Below are 15,442 nucleotides of genomic sequence, written 5' to 3' on the forward strand. Positions count from 1 at the left end.
ATTTGCCTTGCCCACTTTCCTGTCCTTTCTTCAGTCCGGATTGGAAAAGGGTTTGTCACTCGGCTCCCTTAAGGGACAAGTCTCTGCGCTCTCTGTGTTTTTTCAGAAGCGCCTGGCCAGACTTCCACAGGTACGCACGTTCCTGCAGGGGGTTTGTCACATCGTTCCTCCTTACAAACGTCCGTTGGAACCCTGGGATCTGAACAGGGTGCTGATGGTTCTTCAGAAACCACCGTTCGAGCCAATGAGGGATATTTCTCTCGCACGCCTTTCGCAGAAGGTGGTTTTCCTAGTAGCAGTCACTTCACTTCGGAGAGTGTCTGAGCTGGCAGCTCTCTCATGCAAAGCCCCCTTCCTGGTGTTTCACCAGGAGAAGGTGGTTCTGCGTCCGGTTCCGGAATTTCTCCCTAAGGTGGTATCCCCCTTTCATCTCAATCAGGATATCTCCTTACCCTCTTTTTGTCCTCATCCAGTTCACCAATGTGAAAAGGATTTGCACTTGTTAGATCTGGTGAGAGCACTCAGGCTCTACATTTCTCGTACGGCGCCCCTGCGCCGCTCGGATGCACTCTTTGTCCTTGTCGCTGGCCAGCGTAAAGGGTCACAGGCTTCCAAATCAACCCTGGCTCGGTGGATCAAGGAACCAATTCTCGAAGCTTACCGTTCTGCTGGGCTTCCGGTTCCCTCAGGGCTGAAGGCCCATTCTACCAGAGCCGTGGGTGCGTCCTGGGCTTTGAGGCACCAGGCTACGGCTCAGCAGGTGTGTCAGGCGGCTACCTGGTCGAGCCTGCACACTTTCACGAAACACTATCAGGTGCATACCTATGCTTCGGCAGATGCCAGCCTAGGTAGGCGAGTCCTTCAGGCGGCGGTTGCCCACCTGTAGGACGGAGCCGTTACGGCTCTATTATGAGGTATTATTTACCCACCCAGGGACTGCTTTTGGACGTCCCAATTGTCTGGGTCTCCCAATGGAGCGACAAAGAAGAAGGGAATTTTGTTTACTTACCGTAAATTCCTTTTCTTCTTGCTCCAATTGGGAGACCCAGCACCCGCCCCTGTTTTTTTTGTGTACACATGTTGTTCATGTTGAATGGTTTCAGTTCTCCGATATTCCTTCGGATTGAGTTTACTTTAAACCAGTTTATAATTTTTTTCCTCCTTCTTGCTTTTGCACCAAAACTGAGGAGCCCGTGGGAGCACGGGGGGTGTATAGGCAAAAGGGGAGAGGCTTTACACTTTTAGTGTAATACTTTGTGCGGCCTCCGGAGGCATAGCCTATACACCCAATTGTCTGGGTCTCCCAATTGGAGCTAGAAGAAAAGGAATTTACGGTAAGTAAACAAAATTCCCTTCTTTACAAGACTATGTACAATTTGCTATGTTAAAGAATTGCAGTGTATTTGTGAACATCAGGTGCTATACAGTGGCGCCCTATGGAATCCAATTTTTGGGGGGTTTTGCGCACCTGTAGACTTGAATGGGCAAGTTTCTTTCGACATATGGACAAAACCACTTTATACTGCAATTTTTTTTTATGTGCAGTTAATATTTTCACAGTTCTGTGCTGTGTAATATATGTTTAGTGCTTGTTTAGGCACACTTTCTGGCTGGCAGGACTTGTAGACTCAGGTCATGAGATCCTGATGACATCATTGCAGATTCTTCTACACATCTATGTTGCTGGCTTCTTATGATTGGTCATAAAGGAGACAGAAGCACAAGCCCCCAGTGAAAACTACGTGATAACACCAATTTGGATTTAACTATAGTAACTCATTAGGTGTCAAATTATAGATTGCTAATATCTCCAAGATGAAATCTAATATATAAAGCTCAGTGTATGTGTGTGTATGTATGTCCGCTAAAGGAATCTGCACCGTCGCATTTACAATCACGAAATTTTGCACAAATACTCCATGTGACTCAGGGAACGTCATAGACTATGTTTTGACGGGAAATTTAATCCCGCGCTTTACAGATACTCTCCAAAATCCTGCATCCATTAAACTGAATGGAGGTGGGAGCTACAAGCTATTAATAGCAACTGTCAGTGGTTGCTATAGGAACAAAATAACTGTTAGTAAAAGAAGCTTATGTGTGAGGTAATAAGATGTCAGTGGTGAGACGGATAGAGAGAGAGAGACAGAAAGAGACAGACAGAGACACAGACAGGGATAGAAGGGTAAAGAGACAGCCGGGGAAAGAGGCAGCCGGGGAAAGAGACAGCCGGGGAAAGAGACAGCCGGGGAAAGAGACAGACAGACTGATACAAATACAGACAGAGAGATAGAAACAGACAGACAAAGAAAGACACAGACAGAGAGACAGACAGCGACACACAGACAGAGACTGGGAGAGAGACAGAGAAGACTGTTACTATCCCGGGCAACGCCGGGTACTACAGCTAGTTAAAAATAAAAACCAAACTTTTTATTCCGCTTTGCAACCACTATTATATCGTGTATCCAGTTCAGCATGAAAAATTTGGTAAAAGGTCCTTACTAGCCATCCTGAAACTACTAATATTGCTATATAATCTATAACCGTTTCTTTGTTTCTTTTGAACTTCTTGTACAGGATTCTAATTGTTGACTGGGATGTTCACCATGGACAAGGAATCCAGTACATCTTTGAAGATGACCCAAGGTTTGTATACACGCGTGTGTGTGTGTGTGTGTGTGTGTGCATACTAATTATGTGCATAATAAATATATATTTACTATAATCATATGAAATAACATAAAATAGAAAAGATTGGTATATAAATATTACTTTTATTCGGTGACCCTGTTTCTTAACTGGAATTTATCACCAGGTTTTTCCCTTATAAGCTGCCCCCACCACCAGTAAGCTCTTGCATACAGCATAACTAGAATACTGTATATAAGTGCCCAGGCCACTCTATATAACGTAAAAAACATCTTTTATTATACTCCTTGCAGGGCGGTTGGGTCTGATGGGCATCGCTGGTCTTGGTCCGGCACTTCCTCTCTTCTTTCCATCGCTGTCATCCTTCCCTGCTCCATGTAGATGATGCATCATACATCATCCACAAAGAGTTCTCCATTGCGCTCCTGTGCATGCACACTTCTCTCAGCCCTGCTGAGGGCAGAACAAAGTACTGAAATGCGCTGGAGTGGGGAAAGGTCAAAGAACGTCCATGCACTACAATACTATGATCTGCCCTCAACAGGGCAGATTAAAGTACATGTGTAAAGGAGCGCAATGGTGGCCTCTGTGTGGATGACGGAGAACGCATCATCTATACGGAGCTGGGAAGGAGGATGGCGATGAAAGGAAGAGAGGAGGCGCTGGACCGAGACCAGTGACACCCATCAGACCTGACCGCCATGCAAGTGAGTGTAATAAAAGGTGTTTTTTATGTTATACAGAGTGGCCTGGGCTCTTATATACAGTATACTGTTGGAATTTACAGTGATTTCCAGTCTTACATCCTCTTGGCACATGAGACTCCTCCTAGACGTGAGCACCATGATTCACACATAGGGATCACTGTTTTTCTACACGTGGTTGTTTTCTGAATCTCACTTATTGTTGGTCCCGACAGGTCCTTATTTTGGGTGATAATGCTACAGATTAAAACTGCAAATTTCCAATCGTTTCATTGATCTGTATTCCGATTTGTGCTTCCTTTGGTGGGAGGCAGACCTGTTGTCCTCTTTGTTTTTTTGCACGTCTACTTCTTAAATTCTATATGTTCAGCATAGCACCAGTCTGGGCTTGAGCACAGCAGCTTAGTCATGACTGACACTCTGCTTGCTAAGTATGCAATACCAAAATAACATCAATTATGTCAGGGAAAATGGGCATTGCAACCAGTCTATTACAGATGGGTTTTAGTACAAGACAAAAAGGAGATTTGACAGTCCTTTGTCTGTGTTACTGCTGCATTAACCAATTTTATAGAAATACAACTAAACACGTATGGCTGTGACATGATGGATGGAATTGAATTATATGAGTTAATAAAATATATATTCTTTTTTTGTGTGTTTTTTTTTCTGTATGTTAGTGTCTTATATTTCTCTTGGCATCGCTATGAACATGGATCATTCTGGCCAAACTTACGTGAATCGGACTATGATTCTATCGGAAAGGGCAAGGGAACTGGTTTCAATATAAATCTACCATGGAACCAGGTACACATTACTTTAATACAGCTAGTTTATATGACATGAGTGAAACACATAATTATAGAGGATGTTTTACTATTGTTAGCATACTAAACTGACCAATTATAGAATACTTGATGCAGAGCTAAATAAAAAGTTTTTGTCTGTTGCTGAGATATTCACTTGTAATGTTTAGGTTATAATTTATTATAGTTCAGCTGGTTGTTACCAGAGATTTTTCTCTGGGGGCGTGTACTTTTTCCCCTGCATGATGTTGACCAATCATAAGGAGGCAGCAACAACATACAAGGGGAAAAAAAAGAACACGCACTATAGGTTAGAGCAGGTTTCTTAGTGTATGGGCCTTTTCACTTGTACATGTTGAGTATGTGTTTCGATTAGGTCGAAAGCTTGTTCCCTGTTGCCTTCACCTATTTTTTATCTACCACTTCTATAATTAAAGACTTTGCATATTGAAATAAGAGTGTGCAGTGATTCTCTCTATACAATTACCCTTTGTGACTTACATCCACATAAAGCCTCTTCACACGTCAGTGATTCCGGTACGTATGACGTCCATTTTCATACGTACCGGAGATACGGACATACGCAGACCCATTAAAATAATTAGGTCTGTGTACACATCAGTATTTTCACAAGGACCATGTGTCCGTTTGGCGCACACACATGTCCGTGTGTTCTGCACGGAGACCAATCTGTTTTTCTCCTGCAGCACTGATGTCACATGGACCACACAGTGGTGTGATCCGTTTGACACGTACCAGAGAAAACACGTGTCTGAAATAAAATGTTTTTTTTATTCTCACCTGTCTCCAGCGCTGCTGTCACTTGCTTCAGGGACTGCTCATTATGCTCTTGCATATTCACTGTAACGCGGCCCCAGAAGGAGCAGCATCGGAGACAGCAGCACCATGGACAGCAGTGCTGGAGACAGGTGAGTAAAAAGATCTTGATCTCAGTATGCTATCACGGATAGCTCACGGAAAACACACATGTGCCAAAATCACGGCACACAGAGGGCCATGCACATGTTTCTGAAAATCGTGTGTGTTTTCCACGGATGTGTGAAAGAGGCCTTGCGTGAAGATTAGGTGTAAAGAACAATCACAATTAGCATTGGAATTACTCCATAGTATTCTGATTCAGTCAATGGCAACAAGTAAATTCTTAATTAACAACAGCAAAACAAATATCCAACGTGTATTTTATAATATTATTAATCGCCTTCGCGTGCATTTGTGTTCCTTTTGTTTTTCTTTCAGATTGGAATGGGTAATGCAGATTATATTGCAGCTTTCTTCCATGTACTCCTCCCATTGGCCTTTGAGGTAACTATTTTGTGTTGCTATAAGAAAATTAAGGAAAATAATGGAACAGCTATTGATTCTTGTATTTGGTCAGATGGCGGCACAAACCTGGAATATTAGTATGCTGCTGTTAGTATATTCATACAGCTCTCCACTGAAAAAGTCATCCGATTTCTTCTATTTACAGTTTAATCCTGAGCTTGTTTTAGTCTCTGCCGGCTATGATTCAGGCGTTGGAGACCCTGAGGTACTACATCATTATCCGATATTTTTATGTATCTTTATACTGAACAGTCTTTCTATAATGTAATATTTCATACTATTGTATATCTGCAGGGACGTATGTGCGCTACTCCAGAGTGCTATGCCCATCTCACACACATGTTAATGCATCTTGCTGGTGGTAAACTATGCATGATTCTTGAGGTAAAGTCTTGTGCTTTTCATGTTCATTTTAGTAAAATATCTTTCTATGAGGATGGTCTTGCTTCCACAGTCTGATCATTTTACTGAATAACACCTATTACCAAAAAATCCTGCCATATGTCCCTAATGGCTCCTAAAAGACCCAACTGTAGAGGAAAAAGTCTGAAAGATTGATCTCAGCATGCAAAGTGGGATACCATAAGATTTCCCAGGCCTTCCCTTACAAAAAAGCATGAGATCTTCCCTGTTATTGCAAGGTGTCATGCATTAAACAAATCCAGAGCTGCTACATCTTTTACTAACAGGTAACATCATTAGAGCAAGGAGTCCCAATAACATTCAAGACCCTCTGTTTATACTGTGAAGGGATCGGGGAGGAATGTGAGTCCCACTTTGTATACCGGGATTCAACATCCTGGAAGTTCAGACAGACGTTGTAGAAATCCAGGTCCATTAGGGGACCATCAGAATACTTAGCAGCATTGTTTGTAATAGATGATATTTAGCAAAATAATCTCTTTGTGGCTCATTTCTTATGACATTGTTATTGCCAGGAAGCTTGATATTCTAGATAATCGCTTTTGTTCTGTCTGTGACTTCAAATGTATTACCATACATCTATTTGAATGTTATTAGCAGCTCTTTTTATAAGCTGCACTTTTATAATCTGTAGAAGACCATAGATTTTGATGATCTTCACTAAGGTCACATTCACAAGTTGAGGATATTGTTATTTTTTTTACCTCAGTATTTGTAAGGCCCACGTGCACATGTTCAGTATTTGGTGAGTATATTACCTCAGTATTTGTAAGGCCACGTGAACACATTGAGTATTTGGTGAGTATATTACCTCAGTATTTGTAAGGCCACGTGAACACATTGAGTATTTGGTGAGTTTTTACCTCAGTATTTGTAAGGCCATGTGCACACGTTCAGTATATGGTGAGTTTTTACCTCAATATTTGTAAGCCAAAACCAGGAATGGGTAAAAAATAAAGAAGTGGTGTCCATGTTTCTATTATACTTTTCCTCTGATTATTCCACTTCTGGTTTTGGCTTACAAATACTGAGGTAAAAAAACCTCCTCAAAATATTCATGTATGTGCACATGGCCTCACAAATATGGTCTTTGAAATACTGAGGTAAAAACTCATCAAATACTCAGCGTATGGATGTGGCCTTACAAATACTGAGGTAAAAAAAAAAATCACCAAATACTTAATGTGTGCATGTGGTCTAAGATGACATAACGTCCTGTGCCATGAGGAGAGAACCAGTTGGAGCAAACTGAATAACATTTTTTTTTTCCTATATGTAACAATATGGACATGCTAACTTATGTTTCCATCATGAGCCAACTTTACTAATTGGGTTTTATTAAATCCATTTGTAATTTCTGAGCGCTGAAATCAGCATCTGTCCACTTAGGCTATATGCGCACACTGCAGTTTTAACTGCGACCAAAACTGCACTTTGTCACAGAGAGCCTGGAAATGTAAAAAAAACCTCGTTTGTAACGATGGTGCGTTTTTGCCGCATTTTTGTTAATGCGTTTTTTTAAAGAGAAACAAAATATGATAGGATAGGATATTTGATAGATAGGTAGAATAGATGGATAGATAGAAAAAAAATAGAAAGAATAGATAACATATAGAATAGATAGAAAGAAAGAACATATAGAATAGATAATGAGAAAGAACAGAATATACAGAAAGAATTAACAGAATAGCTTGATAGAGGGATAGCTAGCTTGGCCAGCTGTTTTTTTTTAATTTTTATCTGCTGTACCGTCGCTGGTTATGAAAAATAGACGGGTAATAAGGAGTTAATAACAGCCCACAACTGCGCCTAAGCCCTAGATTAGTGATGGCAGGTGTCTATAAGACACCCCCCATTACTAATCTGTAAGTGAAAGTAAATAAACACAAACACCCAAAAAATCCTTTATCTATATATATAATTGCCTTATTCTGTCTGTCTGTCTGTCATGCTCCGAAATTGTGTCCTTACGGTGACACAAAGCTGATTGGCCGCTGGGCTCGCCATGGCCCCGCCCCCCCACACGGATTGGCCTCTCGCCCCGGCTCTCTGCAGGCCCCGCCCCCCTCACGCAATGCACGCTCGCTCTGGCCCAACTGACACGGAGCTCCGATTCCCAGGTGAGTACACACACACATCAGATCACACTCACTCTCACACTCACTCTCACACACACCTCACACATCACAACATGCTGGGATATCGCTTGCTTCTACACCGGCTCCGTCAGGATCCCAGCAGCGCCAGACATAACCTTGCGATGCTGGGATCTTCACGGAGGCCGTGAAAGCTGGTAACCATTATACACATCGGGTAACTAAGGTCCCTTGGTTACCCGATGTGTATCATAGTTACCAGTGTACACCGGCTCACACTCACTCTCACACATACCTCACACACACATCACATCGCATCCACACATCAAGGTCCTGCAGCTGCGGAACATACACACACATAACAGCACACACACACACACACATACACACACACACAAATCAGATCACACTCACACACACCTCACACATCACATCCCATCCACATACTCACAACATCCTGGGATATCGCTTGCTTCTCGGCGGCGATTATGTGCTGTTGTGAGCTTCCAGGACCTGCCGGGGGATCACATGGCCAGAAGCATGTGATATCCCCGGATGTTGTGAGTATCAGCGCGTATGTGCAATATCGTCAGTGTGTGTGTCTTTGTGTGTGAGTGTATGTGATCGGGTGGGTGTGAGTGTATGCGATCGGGTGGGGGTGTGTGGGTGTGTGTGAGTGTATGCGATCGGGTGTGTGTGAGTGTATGCGATCGGGTGTGTGTGAGTGTATGCGATCGGGTGTGTGTGAGTGTATGCGATCGGATCTGTGAGTGTCGGCAGAGGAGCACGGCGTGCTGGAGGAGGCTGAGAGGACAGAGGCTGATCCTGGGGAAGGCTGGGATGGGGAGGCTGATGCTGGACACGGAGAGGCTGATGCTGGGGACAGAGAAGCTGATGCTGAGGACAGAGAGGCTGATGCTGGGGACAGAGAAGCTGATGCTGGGGACAGAGAGGCTGATGCTGCGGGAGGCTGATGCTGGGGACAGAGAGGCTGATGCTGGAGACAGAGAGGCTGATGCTGGGGACAGAGAAGCTGATGCTGGGGACAGAGAGGCTGATGCTGGGGACAGAGAAGCTGATGCTGGGGACAGAGAGGCTGATGCTGGGGACAGAGAGGCTGATGCTGGGGACAGAGAGGCTGATGCTGGAGACAGAGAGGCTGATGCTGGGGACAGAGAGGCTGATGCTGGGGACAGAGAGGCTGATGCTGGGGACAGAGGCTGATGCTGGGGACAGAGAGGCTGATGCTGGGCACAGAGAGGCTGATGCTGGGGACAGAGAGGCTGATGCTGGGGACAGAGAGGCTGATGCTGGGGACAGAGGCTGATGCTAGGGACAGAGAGGCTGATGCTGGGGACAGAGAGGCTGATGCTGGCGACAGAGAGGCTGATGCTGGGGACAGAGAGGCTGATGCTGGAGACAGAGAGGCTGATGCTGGGGACAGAGAGGCTGATGCTGGGAGGAGAGAGGCTGATGCTGCAGGTAGAGAGGCTGATGCTGGCGCAGCATGGCGGATGGAGCACCTTTGGGAGTGCGCAGCATGGCGGATGGAGCACGTTTGGGAGTGCGCAGCATGGCGGATGGAGCACGTTTGGGAGTGCGCAGCATGGCGGATGGAGCACGTTTGGGAGTGCGCAGCATGGCGGATGGAGCACGTTTGGGAGTGCGCAGCATGGCGGATGGAGCACATTTGGAAATGCGCAGCATGGCGGATGGAGCACGTTTGGGAGTGCGCAGCATGGGGGATGCAGCACGATGGGGAGTGCGGAGTATGGCGGATGGAGCACGTTTGGGAGTGCGCAGCATGGAGGATGCAGCACGATGGGGAGTGCGGAGTATGGCGGATGGAGCACGTTTGGGAGTGCGCAGCATGGCGGATGGACCACGTTTGGGAGTGCGCAGCATGGCGGATGGAGCACGTTTGGGAGTGCGCAGCATGGGAGATGGAGCACGATGGGGAGTGCGCAGCATGGCGGATGGAGCACGTTTGGGAGTGCGCAGCATGGGGGATGGAGCACGATGGGGAGTGCGCAGCATGGCGGATGGAGCACGTTTGGGAGTGCGCAGCATGGCGGATGGAGCACGTTTGGGAGTGCGCAGGATGGGAGATGGAGCACGATGGGGGGTGCGCAGCATACGGGATGGAGCACGATGGGGAGTGCGCTGCATGGGGGATGGAGCACGATGGGAAGTGCACACCTCCCCCCAACACACACACACACACGCGCGCACTGCACAACACACCACACCACACACACACACTGGGAACCACAAACAACTGCCCTACATAGACACCCACACACACAGACAACGTTGCACACACAAATATACGCACATACCGCACAACACGCACATTGCACAAAACATACCTCCCCCCAAAACACACCACACACACACAAACTGCGCAACACACACACAACGCTACAGACACACAGCGCTCCACAAACAACGCAACACACAAACAACACCGCTCTCACCCCCCATCACACCCAGACAACACCCAGAACATGTACAGCGCCCTACACAAACACTTGGTAACTACACACAACAACATCTATATATATATATATATATATATATATATATAACAAAAATCATACATGAACTACACAATACGTAAATTCTAGAATACCCGATGCGTAGAATCGGGCCACCTTCTAGTTTGAAATAAAAGACAAAAAAAGCACCCTCTTTCACCACTTTATTAACACCCAAAACACCCCTGCAGGTCCAACGTAATCCACACGAGGTCCCACGATGCTTTCAGCACTGCTACATCTGACGCTCACAGTGAGCGCCATAGAGAGAGGGAGAGAAAGATTTTTGTCAGATGGTTTTGACAAATAAACTGCAGACAAAAAACTACAACGTGCACACAGCAAGTCTGAATTCTCATAGACTTTGCTAGGAAATCAAAAGTCAGAACTTGCTGACAACAAAAAACGCGACAAACACGCAGCATGCGCATGTAGCCTTAAGCCACACATGTGCTGAACTGGAAGCAGATCGTGCTCTAATGCAGTAGTATTATATTATATCATTTCTCCTCAGCGGTACATTATGGCTTATTCAAATAATTAAAGTTAATCTGTCTGTCATTTCACATAAGTAGTATGGCTGTATAGGCGCTTGTTCCCTCCCCCCAAAAATGTATCCTTCTTTAGAATAGATCCGATGTGCCAGTCAAGAGAAATCTGGCATAGAAGCCATATGCAAATCATGATTGGTTGGGATGTCAACATGGTCATTGTGGCTCTCATTGGTTAAATTGGTTTTGTTAGGGTGCTCTCACCAGTACAATTGTAAGGCGGATTTGTAAGTTGAGGTCACACTGCCCATTTATTGTGCTATGTAAGGAATAGTTATGGATGTGGCTTAGCTTTATCATATTTAGTCGAGTATGCCCTTACAATCATTTTCTAACAGGGAGGTTACCACCTACGATCTCTGTCAGAATCTGCCTCCATGACTGTAAGAACGCTGCTCGGAGATCCAGTACCCAAGTTGTCTGGAGAAATGACACCATGTTACAGGTATATTATTTTTTTTCTTCTGCATGGTGTTTTCTAGCTATTCTCCTGAAATACAGTATAGGGTTTTTTTACCTGCCGCACCTTTCTTACAGTGATTTGATTCAACCTGTGTGTAAATGACAAATTTAATGAAAGAGTTGCCCTCTCACCACAACACCCTTCTAAAAGTGAAATTATATTCCTCATTTATTATATGATCAACTATGTATTACATTACATACATATTACCGTATTTTTCAGACTATAAAATGCACCTTACTATAAGATGCACTCTAGATTAGTGCAAAAATACGAAAAACATTTTTCCTAAAATTAAAACTTTCCTGGGGGTGTAAAGTGGAGGGGTCATTAGCACTAATTTTTTTTTTTTTTATAACTGAATGTTTTATTAAATTTTTTAACAGACATGGAAAAAGTACATGGATGCATAGGTATGTCTCACAAGCATGTGAGCAATAACTGTAAACCAAAAATCAGTATACATATCTTATTATCCACTGATACAATAAAAACAGGGGATGTGACAAGACAAACAATACAAGACTAAACAGGGAAGTTTAAGGAAGGGGGGGGTGGAGTGGGGAGGGTGAATATATCAGGCTTCCATCAAGACCATACCTCACTATTATTCTTTATTGGCCCAATAAGTGTCCCAAAGTGACCAAACACTCTCAAAATGATCTACTGTATTATTTGACAAGGCAGATAGACACTCCATCCTTCTCACATCTTGGATCCGAGATTGGAGATCGGTAAGTGAGGGTGGATGAGCTAACTTCCAGTTGCGGGCAATCAGACATCTAGCTGCTGTAGTTATATGTAACAATAACCGCTTCACTCTTTTCCCCAGCTGAACAAGTGGTATATTTAATAGATAGAATTTAGGATCCAGGGAAACCCGAAGGTCAGTTACTTTATATATAAGGGATTGCACCAACCTCCAGAAACGCTGGATATTGGGGCATACCCAGAATATGTGCGGTATGTCTCCTCCTGTGGCTCCACACCTCCAACAATTGTCAGGTATAGCTGGGTTTAGTTTATGTAGTAGTGCTGGGGTGTGATACCAATACATAAGTAATTTATACTGATTTTCCTTATAGACATAGCATGAGGATGTCTTAGAGGCAGTATCCCAGATCCGTTTCCACATACACAAGGGAATGGACTCACCAAGGAAATCTTCACATTTCCTCATATATGTATGATTTGGCTTGTCTTCTGGGCAGGGGGTAATTAAAATACGATATATATCTGAGATGAGGCCTTTAGTAGAGACCCCAGCTCTGCATAATCTCTCAAAAAGTGTAGGGGTGGAGACTTCTAGGGAGGTAAAAAGGGAGTGCATCAGGTGTCTAACTTGTAAATAGCGATATTGGGAATTGCCAGGGAGATTAAATTTATCAGCTATGGTGGCGTATGGGAGAAGGACTCTGGAGTGTGCGTCTACTATGTCAGCAAAGCAAAAGAGTTTCCTGTCAAACCACGTTTTAGTCGCTGTACCCTGCATACCGTCTAGCATTTTGGGATTAAAAAGAAAAGAAGTCAAGGGAGAGTGTTCAGATTTAAGTGGAAACTTCTTGACACAACAGTCCCATATCCTCTTCGTGAAGGCTATAGGGCCCAGGGTATGTGGGTCAGGCTTGTTTGATGAGGTGCCCCAGAGGTAGGAATTGGGGTGTATTGGGGCGAGCCATAACTTCTCTATTTCCATCCATCTAGAGAAGGCACTGCGATTAGACCATGCAGGGATGTGACGTAAGTGTACTGCCCAATAGTACCTAGTAATATCAGGGACTCCCAGGCCTCCTCTCAGTTTACTGTCAAACAAAGTCGCTTTCTTAATTCTATGTCTCTTGTGGGCCCAAATGAATTGAAGTATAACAGACTGAATGTTGCGCAATTCTTTATATGGTACACACACCGGAAGGGTCTCAAATAGGTAAAGTAGCTTCGGCAGGACAGACATTTTGACTGCAGAGATTCTTCCAAACAGAGACAATGGGAGCTTATTCCAATTGAGCAGGAGCCTTTTTATCTCAGTAAATAAACTAGGATAGTTCTGCTGGTACAAGAGCTTATACTTAGATGTTAATTGTATCCCCAGGTATGTCAAGGATATGTTTTTCCATTTATAGTTGTAGTTTTCCTGTAAGGAGGAGACCCGCACCTGTGGAATATTAAGAGGCAGAGCTTCCGTTTTGCTCTGATTGACCTTATACCCTGACAACCTTTCAAATTGTAGTAATAAGGAATGCAAATTCGTGAGGGTGATATGTGGTTGGGACAAAATCAATAGGACATCATCCGCATATAAGGATAGCTTAAACTCCTTGTCTCTCACCATTACTCCACGTATATTAGGGTCAATGCGAATAGCAGCAGCCAATGGCTCAATACACATAACAAAGAGAAGGGGGGACAAAGGGCATCCCTGACGAGTGCCATTGTGTATTTGAAAGGGTTGAGATGTGGCATAAGGAAGCTTGACCGAAGCTGAGGGGCATGAATATAGACTTTTCAGGGCAGTAATGAATGCACCCGAAATTCCAAAATGATGCAATGTTTCGAACATGAATGGCCACCCCAGACGGTCAAACGCCTTCTCCGCATCCAAACTAAGAAGGAGTGCTTCACTCTCTGTCTTATTAACAACTTCTACTAAGTCAATGATCTTCCTGGTGTTGTCCCCCCCTTGCCTACATGGGACAAAACCCACCTGGTCTTTGTGTATTAGGTGAGGGAGCAGGACTGAAAGACGTAGAGCCAGTAGTTTAGTAAAGATTTTCAAATCAGCATTAAGGAGTGCTATGGGCCTGTAATTGGCACATTCCATAGCATCCTTCCCAGGTTTGGGTATAAGCGTAATATATGAATGTAACATACTTGTGGGTATAGGGGAGCCCGTGAGGAAGCTATTAAATAATTTAACCAAATAAGGGGTAAGTCGATCCGCAAATGCCTTGTAGTAAAAATATGTCAGACCGTCTGGACCCGGTGATTTTCCATTAGGAAGTAATTTAAGCACCTCTCCTACCTCTTCACACGTGATTTCTTTATTCAGTGTGTTTACAGCATTCTTAGTAAGAGTAGGCAGCTTACACTGCTCAAGAAAGGAGTGGATTAGCTCCCTCTGTCTTCCTGGGTCTGCAGGAAGAGGGCTAGACAAAGAATACAGTCTCGACAGATAATCCTGAAAGATCTTTTCAACTTTAGTGGGGTCATAAAAAATATTCCCCCCCGAATCTCTCAAGGCATAAACGGATGAGTTCCCCCTATCCTCTCTAAGTTGGCGGGCCAAAAGAGAGTGAGATTTATTTCCTTTGTCATAGTATTTATGCCTGCTATAGAGTAATAATTTTTCTGTTATATTGACCTCTAGGTCCTTCAGTTGGGCACGAGTCTTTACTATACCTCTAAGGGTACGTATTGATGGGTTAAGGGTCATCCTATTTTCTAAGTCTCTGAGACTTTTAAGGAGCTGATCTCTCTGATAAAGTCTATCTTTTTTGATACGGGAGCTTAATGCTATGCATTGCCCTCTAAAGACGGCCTTATGGGCTTCCCAAACAGTGGAAAAATTAGGCACTGACCCCTCATTGTTCTCGAAGTATTCTATCAGCCCTGCTTCCAGTTTGTCTCTGTAGGGAGTTCTCTTGAGGAGGGACTCATTGAGCCTCCAGTGGCAGACTCTTGTACGTGAAGTTGTCTGATCTAGGGTGAGAGTCATTGGCGCGTGGTCTGACCACGTTATTGCACCAATATCTACACTGCTCGTCAATCTAAGGGCTTGAACGTTGCCAAAGAAGAAATCGATCCTGGTGTGTGTACCATGAGGGGGAGAGTAGAAGGTAAAGGTTTTTTCTGAGGGATGTTTAACTCGC

The 15,442-nt window shown here is 44.2% G+C and overlaps 1 protein-coding gene across 4 annotated transcripts in view; it reads left to right on the forward strand.

Annotated features, from left to right (window-relative positions):
- Positions 1-15,442, forward strand: part of HDAC10 (histone deacetylase 10) — a 90,460-nt gene that overhangs the window by 45,309 nt on the left and 29,709 nt on the right. For all 4 annotated transcript variants that reach the window (XM_075345090.1, XM_075345091.1, XM_075345093.1 and 1 more), the window contains 6 exons: positions 2,581-2,649; positions 4,037-4,163; positions 5,420-5,485; positions 5,652-5,711; positions 5,801-5,890; positions 11,452-11,558. In XM_075345090.1, coding sequence (XP_075201205.1) covers positions 2,581-2,649; positions 4,037-4,163; positions 5,420-5,485; positions 5,652-5,711; positions 5,801-5,890; positions 11,452-11,558 — 519 coding nt within the window. The remainder of the gene's footprint in view (positions 1-2,580; positions 2,650-4,036; positions 4,164-5,419; positions 5,486-5,651; positions 5,712-5,800; positions 5,891-11,451; positions 11,559-15,442) is intronic.

The sequence above is a fragment of the Anomaloglossus baeobatrachus genome, chromosome 4, assembly GCF_048569485.1.
Source record: "Anomaloglossus baeobatrachus isolate aAnoBae1 chromosome 4, aAnoBae1.hap1, whole genome shotgun sequence".
Lineage (NCBI taxonomy): Eukaryota > Metazoa > Chordata > Amphibia > Anura > Aromobatidae > Anomaloglossus > Anomaloglossus baeobatrachus.